This window comes from Balaenoptera musculus, chromosome 10 (assembly GCF_009873245.2).
Source record: "Balaenoptera musculus isolate JJ_BM4_2016_0621 chromosome 10, mBalMus1.pri.v3, whole genome shotgun sequence".
Classification (NCBI taxonomy): Eukaryota; Metazoa; Chordata; class Mammalia; order Artiodactyla; family Balaenopteridae; genus Balaenoptera; species Balaenoptera musculus.
This window is the reverse complement of record NC_045794.1, coordinates 99,693,549-99,712,975: the sequence shown is the minus strand read 5'-3', so window position 1 is coordinate 99,712,975 and position 19,427 is coordinate 99,693,549. Positions and strand designations below refer to the sequence as shown.

Below are 19,427 nucleotides of genomic sequence, written 5' to 3'. Positions count from 1 at the left end.
CTCAGGACCAGGGGGCGGTGGTTCCCGAATTTGGTCTTGGCTGGTCCTCCCACCCCCAGAGTGACACCGACCCCCACTCAGCACTTCAGTCTGGCAGTCAGACTTGACATTTCTCTCTCCCTCGTCTTCTTTTCCTAATTCATCACCAGATCTTGGAGACTTTACCCCTTCACAGTATCTGGAGTCTGACCCTCTCCCTGTATCTCCACGGCTGCCCCGATCTGATCCCCATCCTTCCGCTGGACCATCCAGACCACATCCTGCCAAATGTGCTCTGAATTCCCCCAAAGCCATTTCCAGTCACCTGCCTGAGTGGCTGTTTCTAAGTGAGAATCTGCTCTCTCCTCTGCATGGGAAAGCTCTCCATCACAGATCCTGCTCTAGACTCTTCTGTATTAACGCATCGAATTCCACGGCAATCCTGTGAGGAAAGTGGCTCTGTTTGGGCTGCCTTGAAAGCCGAGGTGTGGTGCAGGCTGGCTCGCAGGAAGTAGGAAGGGGGGTGTGGGGAGAGTAGGGCAGGCGAGGAGGGACACCGCGGGCACTTGGGAGCTGCCCACCTGGACGACAGGCAGTGCCCCTGCCCATTGGCTGAGGACTGTCCTGAGGGGCGGTGACTCCCCTACATTTGCAGGCTCCCCAGAGGGAAGGCCAGGTGAGTTTCCCCCTCCCCAGCTTCAGCGAGAGCCCTGAGGGGCTGGGCACCAGCAGTGGCCTGGCTGAGACTGACCGAGGTTGTGCGGGGGTCTGGGGCAAAACGGTCTCTTGCACCAGAAGATACTGCTGTGATCTCCATTTTGCAGATGTGGAAACAGAGGTCCAGGGCGGTCAGTGGCTTGCTCAAGGTCATGCATCTGTTAGAATAAAGACCCAAGCCGTTCATCTGGTCTGCAGTATTCCTGGCCCCATCGGACCTGCTGAAAGATTCATGCCCACAGGGAGCAGCCCTCACCCAGTGACCGGTGAGGGGTGGTGTATAAATACCCCACCTCCCTCACCCCCTTGAGGCATCACTGGGACATGTGATCTAAAGCGGCTCCCACGGAATATAAACCCACTTAGCTGCAGTCTTGATCGGGCTCCTCAACAACAGGCCATCCCATGGCTGCATCTTAGTCACCGGTCCCTTTCGGCTCTTGGAGCTGTCCTTTTGGATGAGTGGGACAAGGACCCGGGGGCTGGCCCCTTTGGCGCCTCTGTCAGTAATAAACTGTCTGACTCAAAAAGTGGCTCATTGTGTCCACACTGGCTGAATCTGCCAGTCAGGCCTCAACCAGTGTGCAGTGTGCTTCTGAAGAGCCCAAACTAAGCCAGCCTCCTATGTGTTCTGTACACACTATTCTAGAAAAATATAAACAGAACCACATTCCCTGGGGCTAAATCAAGCACTTGAGGTTTTTATTATAAATGAACTTTGAGTAGCTCATTGAGTAGTGAGCTGAGAGCCGGTCCATGGATGTCGAGGGTGGGCTCGTGCCTGCGTCTGAGAAATGCCCACCTCCTGGTCCGAGGGGTTCCCATCGTCACTGTCTTAGCTGAAAACCCCAAAGGCTTCCCATTTCCCTTCTAATAAAGCCCAACCTCCTTACCTGGTTTGCATCACCTGCTTCCTCTGCCCAGATGTTCTTGCCCTTTCTTCATGTTGCTGACTCCTTACCACGCCCCTCTTAGCTGGCACATTTCCTCCCCGGAGACCTTCCTGGCCACCCACCCTAACCAGGCATTCCTGATGACACACAGGGCACCTGGAACTGTCCATCCCTCCATCTACCCTCAGGCTTCTTCCCCAAAAGATTTGAGGCGGCACACAAATTCTATTTCTTTGTCCCTATGGTGGCCCCAAGCATAAGGTGCTCCACTGATTTTATAGTAGTTTTTCAGGAAAGTCACAAACACGACTATAAATGAAAGAGTTGAAAAAAAACCCTCTCTGACCAGTTCATACCCCACCCACACCATCCTATCCCAATTTCTGAATTGCTTTCTCCTTACCACCATCAAAACTGGAGGCTAAAATTTCTTCTGAATCACACTTGGCTGTCATGGTGGCATATCACAGCACACTGTTGCTTCCCAAATCCTGTGTTTGTGATTTGACCTCTTCCTCACTTTCAGAATGGCTGGTTTGAGTCTGTGCTGCACCGAGGATTCCTAGGGTTTGGAGTGGGAGCAGAGTTTCATTTTCCCACTTAATTGAATGACTTATCACTAGGAGTTAAAACAGCTTCTTCTGAAAGGTAGCTGGAAGCTATCGACAGAGGGATATTTGGCTCCTGAGTGATCTTCCTTTTGAGAAATGAATTGGTCACCAGAACCTCTCCAAGCCTTGGAATGCCTGGAATCTCTTCTGAGAGATTTGGCAGTGTCTTCTGTCTTCAATGCGTTGACAGGTGTGTGAGAAGAATGGGACTTATACACAGAATTAACTTTCAATTTTTTTGTCTGTTATTGCAGCTCAGGGATAAATTCACAGAATTTGAAGGGTGTGTTTGGGATGGTGTGACACAAAATATATTCTAAGAAGTAACGGCAAAATTCATTTTTGGGGGGCAAGCAGGGGAAGTAGCTCAAAGACAGAGGCAAACATTGTCTTGAATAATTGAAACTGAAGCATTCCTGCAGGTCTATGGGTTTGCCAATTAAGAGAGACAGGCTGTGAGTATAAAGATGCTGAGATAGATTAGATTACTGTTCCAGAATCTTCACCCCCTGCCCCAACCCTGTGGGTGAGGATACTTCTCTGCCTCATTGATGCTGAGCTGATCATGTGACTTGCTGTGGCTCTGTAGTGAGTGATCCTAATTCTCTGCTCCTTGACCTGAGGCTTAGCGGCGGAACTGTTTTGTTCAAAAGGATATTAGTGGATGTGCTGCAGCAAAGGCTTGAATGTGCTTGTGAAGTGTGTTACTTTGGAGATTCTGCCATCCCATGAGCAGAGCCTCCCCTTGGGTAGCTGCTGCCTCTTTAGCCTGCACCCCTGAATGAACACATGAGGGACACAACTGCATTCAACCTGCAGCTTAGGGTCAAGCCCAGCCCAGTCATTGCCAGCTGACCTCCCACCAGTCACAGGCACATGAGAGAAAATAAAATGGTGTTTAAGCCATTGAGTTTTGGAGCAGTTTGTTATGCAGCATTATTATGACTATAGCTGACTGATACAAATACCAACACGGTTTCAAATATAAGTCTCAAATTAAAAGACACAAAAGAAACCCACCAAAGTGCAGCCTTGACTTGTGATTGAGCAGCTGACCATGCGGATTACTCTGCATCAGGCTTTATTTCTATAAGGATGATTCATGATTCTTCCAGGCAACATGGAGGAACCGACTAGGAGGGAACTTTTGTTTTTAATGCTTCATCATCTTGTCCTAGTGTAATGTTGTGATTTATAATAAGAAATATATATTTGGTCTTCATACCACTTCCTAACACAGAGCTCCTAAAATTCTTGGTATTTCCTAAATGATAAGAGTGTTAAAAATGAAAAGAGTGTCTTTCATTATTCATAAGAAGCTCCTTTCGACCACACTTGAGTTTATGTTAATAAGGTGACTTTTGGAAAGTCCCTAATAATGGGGGCTGGTGATCAGAGGGTTGGAACTTTCAGCCTCTTTCCACTGCCTTTGACTCTCAGGAAGGGGAGACGGATTGAAGCTTGGGTTAATCACCAATGGCTAATGATTTAATCAATCATGGCTATGTGATGAAGCCTCCATAAGAATCCCTAAAGTACGGGCTTCCAGGATGCTGAATGGATGGAGGTGCTGGGAGGATGGTGCCCCCAGAGAGGGCAGGGGAGCTCCGTGCCCCTTCATCCCCACCTCGCCCTGTGCATCTCTGCCGTCGGCTGTTCCTAAAGTGTATCCTTTATCATACGCCAGTAATCTAGTAAGTAAACTGCTTTCTGAGTCCTGTGAGCCCCACTAGCAAATTCTCAAACCTGAGGAAGGAGTCATGGGAACCTCCAATTTATAATGAGTCCGTCAGAAGCACGGGTGACAGCCTGGGACATCTTGGGGTGGGGGGGGGCAGTCTTGTGGGACTGAGTCCTTAACCTGTGGGGTCTGTGCTAACTCTGGGTAGAGAGGTCAGAGTTGGGTTAAACTGTAGGGCACCTAGCCAGTGTCTGCAGAGAATTGGAGAACTGTTTGGTGTGGAGCAAAAACCCCACACATTTGGAAGTCAGAGTATTGAGAAGCACAGACGGAAGCAGAGTTTCCCTTTAGAGTGTGGAGAGAAGAAACAGAAGGTTTTTACTTTCATCTATTAAAAAAAGGTTAAAGAGAAATCAGGTGTGCACATTTAGGTTCAAAGTGAAATGCTTGTGGTGATACCAGTGTCCACAGATGAACTAGGTGACAAGGACAGGCTGAGGTCACAGCTCGGGCCTCTGCAACCAGGTCACCTCTGAGCAGGGGGATGGACTCGTTGGGTTTTAAAATGGAAAGTCCCACATCCCAGGACCCCCTCAGTCCTGGGGAAAGTGGGACAGTGGTCATCCTATGCCCCACCCTAGGCCTGGGGACAGGGCGGATCTTTGACACCGATTGTAAGATGAATTCACTCATTTTGGAAACGTTTGAAAGAGTACGTGTTTCAGGCTGATGGAAACATTGTGCCTACAGTAAACAAGATGAAAATAGATGAAGACATTAGGATAGAAATTAAGATGCTGAACGTGGTTTATGAAACACACACTATTTCTCACCTTCCTTCTTCAAACCCACTAGCATGGCTTTAGAAAATGTGGATTTTGAAGAGATACTAATCCATGAGGACAAAGAGAAAAGGAGAAGAAACAATGGAAATAACATCTGGGAAGCAGGAAGGAAAATGGACGTGAGCATATTGATCTAACCACAATCACAGTAGGAATAGGAGGAAGAGAGGAAGCTTGTGTGTGTGTGTGTGTGTGTGCGCGCGCACGCGCGTGTGTATGTGTGTGTGTGAGAGAGAGACAGAGACAGAGAGACAGAAGATTATGTGGGGTTTGCAGCCATGACAGGAAACTGAATCATCATCTTCCATAATAGGACCTTGATAGATAATCCCTAAATCTAAGTAATCAATAACAACATAAGGGTACTATTTATAGATTTGAAGGTAAATGTAAAAAAATCAGGCAGGAATCCATGTCTTGCGGAAGCAGGAATCCCGTAGGGGGTAAGTGTTGCTGTGTTTGGGAAGGAATCATTGTACAAAGACTTGATTCTTTTGTTTTTTATAAATTTATTTATTTTATTTATTTATTTCTGGCAGTGTTGGGCCTTCACTGTTGCGCGTGGGCTTTCTCTAGTTGTGGTGAGCTGGGGCTACTCTACTCTTCGTTGTGGTGCGCGGGCTTTTTATAGTGGTGGCTTCTCTTGTTGCGGAGCACGGGTTCGTGGCACTCAGGCTTCAGTAGTTGTGGCATTCAGGTTCAGCAGTTCTGGCTCATGGGCTCTAGAGCACAGGCTCAGTAATTGTGGTGCACGGGCTTAGTTGCTCCGTGGCATGTGGGATCTTCCCGGACCAGGGCTCAAACCCATGTCCGCTGCATTGGCAGGCGGATTCTTAACCACTGCGTCATAAGGGAAGTCTAAGCCTTGATTCTTTAATCTAGGTTCATATAAAACAGATAAAAGCAGAAGCATTGAGTAGAGAACCACAAAGGAACACATAGAGATGGTACAAAAATATGGCGATCCATTGTGGATTTAACTTCCATTTTCTTGATTGCTAGTATGAAATAAAATTCATATTTTATGGCAAGACAAGAACAAATTAAACATAAAAAATGTTTCTCCGCCCTTTGGCCTCCTCTCTCCCCACACTGTGCATTGTGTATCTGCATTAGGCATCGACCAAACCTCCCCATCAGCAGAAATATATGCTCAATCATGAAAAGCAACATTCTCCCAGAATCAACTAGACAACTCCTTAAAAGATAACATTCCTGGGCTTCCCTGGTGGTGAAGGGAATAAATAAATACATTTATATTAAAAAAATAACATTCTTTCTTGATCTTGATCTTGTAAGGGGCCATGAGGATGCTTAGACCTGGATCGTGTCAACTGTCAATAATATGTCATTTAAGTTACCACAGAGCATTGAGTAGAGTTCCCTGTGCTATACAGTAGGTTCTCATTAGTCCTATTTTATACACAGTAGTGTATATATGTCCATCCCAAATGGGAAGGAAATCCAAAAAAGAGGGGATATATATGTATACGTATAGCTGATTCACTTTGCTGTACGGCAGAAACTAACACAACATTGTAAAGCAATTATACTCCAGTAAAAATTAATAACAAGAACAAAACTCAGATTGCCACATTACAGGACAAACAAACATATACAAGTTATGCTGTTTCCAACCTTAATTACTTCTTAAAAGTTTTATCATCAAATATATTCTGAAAAGGATGTACAACATGTTTGTGGTATAATTTAGTAATAACAATATATATGTGCTTGAAATCATCATCAAGATTCATAAAAAAAAATAACACTTCATTTAACGTTCAGCCTTCTGTCTCACAAAACTTACCTGTGTCTTAACTTCTAAGGGGCAGAACAGTTCTCAGTGCTTTCTGGATGCTGCTCCTGGGTTATAATCCTCAATTTGGCTCAAATAAACATTTCTATTTCTTTCTTAGATCAACTGATTAATTTTTCATCGACACTAGTGAGGTTGAACATTTCTTTATCTCTTTGCTGGCCTTTGGGTTTCCCCGTCTAAGAACCGCCTCTTCACTATCTTTCCTCATTTTTCTGTTGAACGATTTTCTTTTTCTTATTGATTGGTGGGCATTCTCCATACATTCTGTATGCTAATCTTTCCTGGTTATAACTTATGCAATTATCTTTTCTCATCTTCACTCTGTCTCGCTGGCCTTCATTTTATGTTGTGTGTGCATGTGTGCGTGCATGTGTGTGTGTGTGTATGTGCAGGAGTGCAAAGAAGTTCATCATTTTGATGAACTGAATTTATCAATCCCCTTCCTGTAGCTTGAGTTTTAGTGTCTCATTTAGGGGATGCTTCCTAACCCTATGGTAAAAATGATGTACTTCTACATTTTCTTCTAAAGATTTCAGAATTTTGCTACTCACTCTTAGATCTTTAATCTATGTACAATTGATTTTTGCATAGTGTATAGAAATAAATATGCCACAGCCTTCAATACAGCAGGGAAAAGTAAAAAGAATTAATGAACTTGAAGTATACCTGAAAAAATTATCCAGAACACAGTGCAGAGGGACAAAGTGACAGAAATATGAAGTAGACTGAGAAACATAGATAATGTACAGAGATCACAGACTGAGAAGGAATAATAGCCTGGTCGCTGTGTTCCAGAAGTGTAGTGAGCGTATCTGGCTGAGCAATACTTGGGATGTTTATTGACAAATTTCCAGAACTAATGTGAGAGATCAATCCTTGAAATCAGGAAACCCAATCAATTCCAAACAGAAGAGGTACGAGAAATTCACACTCAAAGTGGGAAAACTGGAGGGAGGGGGAGAGAGAGGGAGGGAGCAGGGGACAAAGAAGAATGGCTGGTTCTCACTAGCACAAATCATGGTCTGAAGACAGCGGAAAATACCTTCAACATGCAGGAAGAAATGAACTATCTCTCAAGCAAAAATGCCATTTAAGAATGAAGATAAAATAAAGGCATCTTCAAACATTCAAAAAACTGCAAGGATTTGCCCCCATGGGCCTTCATTAGAGACAATTCAAGCAGAAGAAAGTGCTTTTTAATGGAAGGCCAGATGCATAAGAAGCAATATTCACAGTGGTGAATATTTGGGCAAAATTGATTATGTAGAAAAACAACATTTCATGGGGTTGTAAATTTTGTATGAGTTTACATTATCCATTAATAATATAGATCAGAAAAGGAGTGATCATAGTTAAAATGGTTTAGGTTTTTGTGTTGCTTAAAATAAAGAGTAAAGCTTGCAATGAATCTCAGAATTCCTTATTAAAATTACTAGAGTAATGACTGAAGGAAGAAAAATAGGAATATAACTTCCAAATTAATAAAGGGAGAAAATGGAAAGAGGAAAAAGAACTTAATCCAAAAGAAATCAAGGCAGGATAGAAAAAGGCAGAATTGGTGGGACAATTTGAAAGCACCTAATGTGTTGACAGAAATGAATCCAAATAGAACTATAATTACGATAGATACAAATAAAGTAAACTTGTAAACTCTACAGTTAAAAGATAAAGATTGTCATATTGGATTTAAAAAAAATCTGGCTACGTGCTATTAACAATAGATATACCTAAGACACAAGGGCATAAAAAAATGGAACGCCACTCACTAAAAGAAAGCTTATAGATGTAGCGATACAAGACCAATTGATTTTAATGTAAAACATTTTACTGGAGATTAAAAGTGCCACTTACAATGATAAACAGTTCAATTAACTAGGAATATATAACAATTAAAATATTGTATGTACTTAATAATAGACCAACAAAACATATAAAACAACAATTGACAAAATTACAAAGAGATAAATTCACCAATGTTGGGAACTTTTAAGATACCTCTCTCAGCAATTGTTAGATTAAGCAGATGAAAATTTAGGAAAAGTAGAGAATAGTTAAATAATAAAATCACTAAACATTATATAAAGGTTCATATATATATATAACTGTATATATGACTGTAGACATATATATAACTGTATAGACAACTGTAGAATACAAATTCTTTTCAAGCACACTTGGGCATTTATGAAAATGGACCATGAACTGGATCATTCTCTGATCACAATGCCTTTAAGTTTGAATAAATAATCTCTAGATAATTAGAAAAGATCTAGGTTTGGAAATAAAAAATATACTTCCACATAATTCATGGGTCAAAGATTGAACCATAATGAAACTTATAAAATAATTGAATGAAGACAAAATGCTAAATATCAAAACTTGAGGGATGCAGTTAAAATAGTATTTAGAGGGAAATTTATAGCCTCAAATGCTTATCTTATGTGGAGGGACAAACAGGATTGTCTAGCAAATGGCTCTGGACATTTGTGTGATCTACAACAGATGTTCCTGTGGGCAGGAGCTCTCTTTCTTCCAGAAGCACAAATCCAACACCTCACTTGATCCCCAAGGCTAGCAGCTAGCATTCCAAGACAATCCCCTGCATAGATAATGTTTACTCTGGGCTTCTTGCTGCCTAAGCCCCAAGAGTGCATTCTCTGCAGCCATACTGGTTTCTCATGTCTGACTACAAAAAGATGGAGAAGCGGGCAGGGGTCATGCCTCCCATAAAATGTAATCCATGGCATGTCCAGCAGCCCAGCTCAGGGCTGATAGAGCCTCTGTGAGGTTACGAGAGTACCAGGCACTGTGAGTCTTTTCTTACCAGCCTTGGACTTGAGAGATTCCTCAAAAAATCCTGTTCTTTGGGCTTCCCTGGTGGCACAGTGGTTGAGAGTCTGCCTGCCAATGCAGGGGACGCGGGTTCTAGCCCTGGTCTGGGAGGATCCCACATGCCGCGGAGCAACTAGGCCCATGAGCCACAATTACTGAGCCTGCGCGTCTGGAGCCTGTGCTTCGCAACAAGAGAGACCGCGATAGTGAGAGGCCCGCGCACCGCGATGAAGAGTGGCCCCCGCTTGCCGCAACTAGAGAAAGCCCTCGCACAGAAACGAAGACCCAACACAGCCATAAATAAATAAATAAATAAATAAAAATTAAAAAAAATATATTAAAAAAAAAAATCCTGTTCTTTGTCCCACACAGATGGAATTGTGGTATTTGCCTTCTCCCTCTTCACCATAACTCCACAAGAAGAAAGATGAAAACTGATGAGAACAAATTAAATGAGAGAATGTAAAGGAAAGGGAAATTGATCAGGATCACCACCCTCCAAAGGGCACTTAACGCTGTGCAGCAACCACCCTCCGCTCACCCAGACCGTCATTCTCTGACTGTTCTAGAACACGGTTCTGCACTTGCTTCTCTTCCTCAGATCTTCATCTCCTCCTCTTCACCTCTTCATCCCTCTCAGCTAATGACCTTCCTTCTTGTTAGGGGCTGAATTGTGTGTGTCCCCCCCCCCACCAAATTTGTGTGTTGAAATACTAACCCCTAGGACCTCAGAATGTGACTGCATTTGGAGACAGTGTCTTCAAAGAGGTGTTAAGGTTAAATGAGGTCATATGGATGGGCCCTCATCCAATATGAATGGTGTCCTTATGAGAAGAGGAGATTGGGACACAGACACGCCGAGTGAAACCATCTGTAGAAGCTGAGGAGAGAGGCCTTGGAAGGAACCAACCCTGCCGACACCTGGATCTCACACTTGCAGTCTCCAGCACAATGAATTTCTGTTCTTTGAGCCGTCTGATCATGTGGTACCTTATTCTGGTGACCTGAGCAAGCTCACACACTCCTTTCACCAGGAAAATAGAAGCAACAAGAGGAGATATGCCATAAGCTCCTGCCACCTCACCTGCCCACATCCCACACCTCTGCTTCTCTCCTGTGACTGTGGAAAACTTCCCGTGCTCCTGGTGGGCCAGCTCCTCCCCCACTGCCTCTAGATCTTTCTCCTTACTGAGGTCCCTCCCCCACTCCACATCCTCATTCTGGCCATTCTACCATCTTTCTCTTGCTTCATTAATTTTTCCTTAGTCACATCAGCATACAAACATCATGCTATTTTCCCATCTTATAAAGTGGTTCTTGAGCCCACTGTCTCTCCCTCCCCCGGCTACTGCCCACTCTCCCCTTCCCTTGCACAATAAAACTCGTGGCAAGAGGTGTGGCCACACCCACTGTCTCTTAGCCAATCTCCCTTCTCCAATTTTCTCTCTGCCCAGGTTCCCTTCTCTTTTTTAAAACTTTGTGTTGAGAAATATAATGCACATACAAAGCACACAAAACACAAGTGTGTGCTTTATTAAATAACTATGAAAGGAAACGTCTGTGTGATTACTACTCGGGTTGAGAACCCCTCTGTTGCCTGTAATCTAGAAGACTAGGCATGTTATCTCTTCCTTGTGATGGACCCTCTCCCTGCCTTGGGGTATTATTATCCTGAAGTTTGTAGTAGTAATTGTCTCATTTTTCTTAACACACTTATCACCTAGTATGTACCCATAAGAAATAAAGTTTAGTCTTTCCTGGTTTTGAACTTTGTATAAAGAGATTATATGATACACATTTTTTGTGTCTTCTTTCACTCATCACGATGTTTGGAAGACTCATCCTTGTAGGAGTAGCTCATTGATTTTCAGCGCTCTGCAGGAGCATTTCTCAAAGTGGGTCCCCAGAGCAGCCGCATCAGTGTCACCAGAAGCCTTGTTAGAAATGCAAATTCTTGGGTCCATCCCAGACCTATTGAATGAATCAGAAACACTGGGGGTGGGGTGAACCCTCCCAGGAGATTCCGATGTACGTTAAAATTTGAGACTCACTACTAAACATTATTCCAGTTTATTTTTCCAGCCTACGGTTGATGAGCGTTTGCGTTATTTCCAATTCTTTTGCTGTTATAAACATCACCGCTACGAACAGTCTTACACAGGCTTCCCACAGCACTTGTGCGTGAGATTTGGGGGCAGGACTTTTGCTCCGTCCATTTTCGCCTTTCCTGATACATGCCAAGATGTTTTCTGAAGGGATTAGTATCAGCCTGGGTCTAAGCAGAAAACAAAAGACACACTCAATCCAGGTAAATGAGGAGAGTTTGATAACAGATGATTTATAACAGTGTCCTGAGAAAAAGCCATGTTTTCACTAAACTAAAAAACCAGTGGAGCACAGATGTACTTGGGATTGGTTGCAGTGAGCATGTTATTCTTAGTTGCACCCAAATAATCTGTGATATTTTATCCATCAACAATGAGAAGTATTTTCATACATACCATTAGAGAAATTAGGCTACAAAAATTTTTGTGACAAAGTTAGTATTGGATACAAAAACAGACTTCAGGCTCCTGGTGTTTCCTTTCTGGGTTTTCTGCGGTCATTAATCAGACCCTTGAAATGTTGGTGCCTTAGAAGACCTACTTTGTACATCAACCTAGTGCCTTAGAATGGGATTGAACTTTCTATAAACGAGTCTTCTAATTTTTTGTTACATTGTGTTCAGAATCTGTTGGAGATCTTTAATCAAAGTATTCATCAAATGGGTGTCAAGAATTTTGAGCTTTGAAACTTTAGCGAATTGTAATTATTAGAAACAATCCTTGCCAACAGGGAAACATTGAAATTCATCTCTACAAAAGCAAGGGAGGAGCTGAAGAAATTAAATGCTGAGCATTCCAATGTGTTCAAGTTCTGATTTTCACATTCCATAATTGTTTTTGGAATATGTCAACATGTGGGAAGAATCTTTTGGTGAGATTCCTAGTTTTAATTGGATAAATTTATATTCTGTACTGGAATGGGAGGAAATCAAGAAGGCCTACAATTTTGCAGTCTTTAAATTTGATGAAACACTGAAAAGAATAATAAACAAAATTTGAGGGAACATGTTTTGGCTTATGAAAATATTTGTCATAGAACAGTAGCCTATTCTGTCAAAATTGAGTCAAAATGACAACCTATGGAGCTATTTGAGCTGGAGTATTTATACATTCAATTAAAAAATAGAATTGAGGGACTTCCCTGGTGGCACAGTGGTTAAGAATCCGCCTGCCAATGCAGGGGACACGGGTTCGAGCCCTGGTCTGGGACGATCCCACGTGCCGCAGAGCAACTAAGCCTGTGTGCCATGGCTACTGAGCCTGAGCTCTAGAGCCCATGAGCCACAACTGTTGAAGCCCGTGCGCCTAGAGCCCGTGCTCCGCAACAAGAGAAGCCACCGCAATAAGTCTGCGCACCGCTACGAAGAGCAGCCCCCGCTCGCTGCAACTAGAGAAAGCCCGCAAGCAGCAATGAAGACCCAACGCAGCCAAAAATAAATAAATAAACAAGTAAACAAATGAACAAATAAATAAATTTATTTAAAAAAACAGAATTGAGAATATCTTCCACTTACTAAAGTTTTTCTGAGTTTACCTGGTACCTTAGTACCCACAGGAAGAGGACTTTCTCAATTAAAATCTAGTCTACAAAGAAAAGTTGGTGGAAAATATCAACAGATTTAAATTTATCATCACAGAATGCAACTTTGAGTAAGACTGCAAGCGATTTTATGACAAAACAAAGAATAATAAGACCATATTGAAAAAAAGAGCATTCTTCAGAAAAATATCAGTGACATGGCCATAGAACAATATAATAAACGGATTCGTTGGGCCATAAACAATGTTTCAGAAAATGCATTAGTTTAATTATCGTATCAACTTGTTTAGCTCTCAAAAGCATCTCAGTTTGAACGATGACCATACGCATGAGAAGACTCTGACATGGTGGTCACCCCTCCTCCTCCCTGAAGCCTATTCTTGGCTTCTGAGTTCCACGCTTTCCTTCTTCCCTTCTGGCCACTCTTCAGCAGGTCCTCCTCATTTCCTAGACCTCTAAACCATGGACTTCCCAGCTCTCAACCCTTTGCTACTTTTTGTTTACACTCTCTTCCTGGTCTTAACCACCATCTGTCTATAAATAACTTTCCAATGGACCTTTCCCCAGAACTCCAAGATCATATCCAGAGCCAGCTGGATATTCCACTTGAAGGTATGGAAAACGTCCCCCCAGCTCTACTCTCAGTGATGTCCTCCCTAGCAAAGCCCACTTCACATGCATGTGCAATAAACAGTACAGAGAGAACTGTGTACCCTTTACTCCATTCCCCGCAATGGTAACATCTTACAAACTCATGGTGCACCATCACAACCAAGATATTGACCTTGATAGAGTCAAGAAACAGAAGATCCTCCTGTTGCCCTTTTATAGCCACACCCACTTCCCTTCCACCTCAATGCCTCCTGACATTTTCATTTCTCTGGGATAAGTGTCTGCAGTGCAATCGCTGGGCTGTATGGCTGTTGCACTGTTAGTTTTGAAAAGAAATTGTCACACTGTTTTCCAGAGTGGCTGGGCAGGTTTGCATTCCTATCAGCAATATATCCAGGTTATCTGCATCCTCACTGACATTTGGTGCTGTTACTATTTTTTATTTTAGCCATTCTCCTATGTGTGTAATGGTATCTCTTTATGGTTTTAATTTTCATTTCCCTAATGGCTAATGATGGTAAACATTTTTTCATGTGTTTATTTGCCATCTGTATAGCCTCTTGGATGAAATGTCTCTTCATCACATATTTGGCCCATTTTCTAATTGGGTTGTTTGTTGCTTTACTGTTGAGTTTTGAGAGTTCTTTATGTTTTGGATACCAGTCTTTTGTAGGCCATTTTCTCCCAATCTCTGGTTTGTATTTTCATACTCTTAACAGAGTTCTTCACAGAGCAAAAGTTTTAAGTTGTAATGGAGTCCAATTTATCAGTTTTTCCTTTTATGGATCATGTTTTTGGTGTCAAATCGAAGATTTCTTTGCCTAGCCCTACACTGCAAAGATTTTATCTATTTAAAGTTTTATACTTTTATATTTTACATTTAAGTCTGTGATCCATTTTGAGATAATTTTTGCAGAAGATGTGAGACAGATTAAGTTTTTTTTTTTTTTAAACCTATGAATGTTCAATTACTCCAACACCATTTGTTGAAAAAGCTATCTTTCCTCCATTGGGTTGCTTTTGCATCTTTGTCAAAAATCAGTTGGACGTATTTGTATGGGTCTATTTCTGGGTTCTCTATTCTGTTCCATTGATCTATATGTCTATCCCTCCACCAATATAATACCGTCTTAATTACTGTAGCTATATTACAAGTCTTGAATCAGGCAGACTGATATTTCTCACTTTATTATTCTTTTTCAAAATTGTTTTAGCAATTTCCTTTAGCTAGTTCCTTTGCCTTTCCGTGTATATTTTAGAATAATCTTCTGTGTATCTACAAAAAATCTTGGCTCCCGCGCTGCTGCCTGGGGTCGGGCGAGAGCGATCCCAGGGCCCGTTCGCCTGCCCGCAGTTCGCCCAAGACTCGGGGCCGAGAGGAAGCGCTAGAGCCCAGAGTTCGCCCCGCGCCGCCTGGAGGACGCATCTGCCCGGCCCGGCGACCGCCGCTCGCGCCCACCGCCCCGGAGCCGCTGCAGGACGTCCCCCTGGGCCTGGCCCCGCCCGGCCGCGGCCGCGCTCGCCTGGCCCTCCTCTCGGGCCATTACATTTACTACCATTACGGCTGCGACGGCGTGGACGACCCGGGCTGGGGCCGCGTCTACCGCACTCTGCAAACGCTGTGCTCGTGGCCAGAGGGCCGGCCGGCGGGCGTACCCGAACTGGCTGCAGTGCAGGCGGCCCTGGAGGACACGGGCGACAAGCCCCCCGGGCTCCGGGGCGCTCGGGGATGGATCGGCTGTGTAGAGGCCAGCCTCTGCCTTGACCACTTAGGGGGACCTCCAAGGGCGCCCATGTCACGTGCCCCGTGGAGCAGGGCTTCAGGGGGAACTGGAGAGGCTCTATTCCCACTTGGCAGGGGCTGGGGGGGACTGTAAGGGTTGGAGGGGACGCGGATGCCCAGTCAAAGGCCTTGCTGGGAGTGTGCCTGGGGCCAGGCACGGAAGTCTACGTCCTGGTATTGGACCCTCACTGCTGGGGTGATCCGAAAAACCCCAGTGAACTACAGGCTGCTGGGTGGGTGGGCTGGCGAGAGGTAAGCTCAGCCTTTGACTCCAACTCCTTCTACAACCTGTGCTTGACCAGCTGTAACTCGGAAAAGCAGCTGCCCACCCTGGACTGAGGCTAAGGACCCAGAACTGAGCCGGCTCTAGAGCTGTATCCGTTGAGCTACCCCATCTCAAAGGCAGAGGCTGCCTGAAGTCAGACCCCCAAGAAGTCCCAGCAGAGCCTGGGATCTTTGGTGTCAATAAAGTGGCAAGGCCCAGCGCTGCCCCCCACCCCCAAAAGAAATCTTGCTTGGGCTTTGATAGACACTGCATTAAACCTGCATATCAATTTGGGGAGAATTGACATCTTTATTGTGTTGATTCTTCCAAACTATTTCACAGTGCATCTCTTTATTTAAATCTTTTAAAATTTAAAATTTAATTTTTAATTTAATTTAATAAAATTTAATTTTATCAGTGTTTTGTTGTTTTCTGCATACAAATCCTGTACAAATTTTGTTAGATATACATCTATGTATTTTTGAGTGATTGTATATGGTATTGTATTTTAAATTTCGCTGACCTTGTGTCCATTGTTAGCATATACAAATAAAATCGATTTCTGTATATTCACCTGTATCTTGTGACCTTGCTGAATTCACTTATTGTTCTAGGAAGTTGTTATTGTTGTTTTTGGTAAATGCTTTGGGATTTTCTTTGTAGACAATCATGCCAACTGCAAGTAAGGACAGTTTTATTTCTTCCTTTCCAATCTGAATGTCTTTTATTTCCTTTTATCCTTTCTTCATTGCTCTGGCTAGAACTCCCAGCACTATGTTGAATGAAAATAGTGAGAGACAACATCCTGGCCTTGTTCCCATTCTTGGGGGAAAAGCACTCAGTCTTGACCATTAAGTATAAAGTTAGCTATTGGGTTTTTGTAGAAACTCCCTATCAAGTTGAGGAAGTTCCCCTCTGTGCTCATTTTTCTGTGACTTTTGATCATGAATGGCAGTTGATTTTTTTTTTAAAGATATAATTCACATACTATAAAATTCCCTTTTAAAAAGTATACAATTTAGTGGGTTTTAGTATATTTACAATGTTGTGCAACCATCAACACTAACTCTGGAATATTTTCATCACCCCGAAAAGAAACCCCGTCCCCTTCAGCAGTCACTCTCCCTTTCCTCCTTCTCCCCAGAACCTGGAAACCAGGACCTTGCTTTCCGTCTCTATGGGTTTGCCTACTGAGGACATTTCATATAAATAAAATCATACAATATGTAGCCCTTGTGTCTCACTTCTTCCACTTAGCATAGTGCCTTCAAGGTTCATCCATGTGGTAGCACACACCAGTACAGTCAGCCCTCTGTGTTCGTGGGTTCTGCATTTGTGGATTCAACCAACCGTGGATCGAAAATATTTGAAAAAATTTCAGAAAGTTCCAAAAAACAAAACTTGAACTGTCTGTGCATGGCAACTATTTAGATAGTGTTTACACTGTATTTATCACTATTTATATAACATTTACATTGTAATAGGTGTTATAAGAATCTAGAGATGATTTAAAGTATATAGGAGGATGTGTATAGGTTATATGCAAATACTATGCCATTTTATATAAGGGACTTGAGCACCCATAGATTTTGGTATCCATGGGGGGTCCTGTAACCAATCCCCCGTGGCACTGAGGGACAAGAGTGTTTCACTCCTTTTTAAGGCTGATTAATATTCCATTGTACTGTGATACCACATTTTGTTGATCCATTCATCAATTGGTGAACATGCAGGTTGGTTCCATTTTTTTTCTATTATGAGTAATGCTTCTGTGAACATTCATGTACAAATGTTCATGTAGACATGTGTTTTCAATTATCTTGGGCATATGCCTAGGAGTGGAATTGCTAGGTTATATAGAAACTCTATGTTTAGCTCTTTGAGAAACTTAAACGATTTTACAGTAGCAGCACCATTTTACATTCCCACCAGCAATGTATAAGAGTCCCAGTTTTCCTGCATCTTCACCAACATTTGTTATTGTCTGTCTTTTAGATTATAGCAATACTGGGGAATATGAAGTGATATCTCATTATGGTTGTGATTAGCATTCTCCTAAAAGCTAATGATGTTTAGTATATTTTCATGTGCTTGTGGGCCCTTTGTGTATCTTCTTTAGAGAAACGTCTATTCAAATACTTTGCCCATTTAAAAAACTTGGGTTATTTGTCTTTCTTATTATTGAGCTGTAAGAATTCTTTATATATTTTGGGTATTAGATCCTTATCAGATATATGATTTGCAAATATTTTCTCCCATTCTGTGGGTTATCTTTTCACTTTTTTGCCAGTGTCCTTTGAAACAAAAAGTTTTAAATTTTGGTGAAATTTAATTTATCTATTTTTTTCTTTTGTCACTTGTACTTTGGTGTCATATCAAAGAAACTGTTGTCCAGTCTAAGCTCACCAAGAAAATCCCTAGGTTTTCCTCTAAGAGTTTTATAGTTTTGGCTCTTACATTTAGGTCTTTGATCCATTTGAGTTAATTTTTGTATAGGGTGTGAGGTAAGAGGTCTAACTTCATTCTTTGCTATGGATATCCAGTCTCAGAAAAGACTATTCTTTGGTCATTAAATTGTTTTGGCACCCTCTTTCAAATAAATTGACTAAATGTTAGGATTTATTTCTAGTTCTTTCAATTCTATTCCATTCAATTATGTCAGATCATACATTCTTGATTACTATAGATTTGTAGATAAATATTGAAATTGAAGGCTCTGTTGTCAAGTGCATAGATGTTCATAATTGTTGTCTTGATGAATAGATCCTTTTATCATTACAAAATATCCTTCTTTTTCTCTAGTAACAATTTTTGTCTTGAAGTCTGTTCTGTCTGATATTAGTGTAGCCATTCCAGTGCTCTTTTTGTTAGTTTGAATGGTATATCATTTTTCATTCTTTTATTCAAATTACTTGTGTCTTTGACTCTAAAGTGTGCCTCTTGTGGATAGCATCAAATTGGGTCATTTTAAAAATCCATTTTGCCAATCTCGACCTTTCAAGTGGAATGTTTAATCCATTTACATTTAATGTATTATTGATAATGTAGGATTTACATCTGCCATTTTGTTATTTGTTTTCTATATGTCCTATTTTTTTTGTTCCTCTATTCCTCCATTACTCCCTTCTTTCATATAAAATAGATATTTGCTACTGTACTATTTTAATTCCCTTGTCATTTCTTTCACATATTTTTTAAATTATATTCTTAAGCGTTGCCCTGAGGATTACAATTAACATCCTAACTTATAAAAATCTAGTTTGGATTAATACCGACTTAATTCCAACCGTTTAGAAAACTTTACTTCTAAATAGCTCCATCTCCTCCTTAACCCCTTTGTGCTATTATTGTCAGGCAAATTACATTTTTAAAAATAAATTTATTTATCTATTTTATTTTATTTATTTTTGGCTGTATTGGGTCTTCATTGCTGCATGTGGGCTTTCTCTAGTTGCAGCAAGTGGGGGCTACTCTTCAGTGCAGTGCGCAGGCTTCTCATTACGGTGGCTTCTCTTGTTGTGGAGCACAGGCTCTAGGCACGTGAGCTTCAGTAGTTGTGGCATGAGGGCTCAGTAGTTGTGGTGCATGGGCTTAGTTGCTCTGCGGCATGTGGTATCTTCCCGGACCAGGGCTCAAACCCGTGTCCCCTGCATTGGCAGGTGGATTCTTAACCACTGCGCCACCAGGGAAGTCCCTACATTTTAAATATATTGTATGCTCATTAGTATAGATTTGTAATTGT

At 42.1% G+C, this 19,427-nt stretch overlaps 1 protein-coding gene across 1 annotated transcript in view; it reads left to right on the top strand.

Annotated features, from left to right (window-relative positions):
• LOC118902826 overlaps nucleotides 1–15,905 on the top strand; it is a 49,916-nt gene extending 34,011 nt beyond the window's left edge. Inside the window, exon 4 of the mRNA XM_036867487.1 lies at nucleotides 14,897–15,905. Within this exon, the coding sequence (XP_036723382.1) occupies nucleotides 14,897–15,514 (618 nt within the window). The 3' untranslated portion in view covers nucleotides 15,515–15,905. The remainder of the gene's footprint in view (nucleotides 1–14,896) is intronic.
• The last annotated feature ends 3,522 nt before the right edge of the window (nucleotides 15,906–19,427 follow it).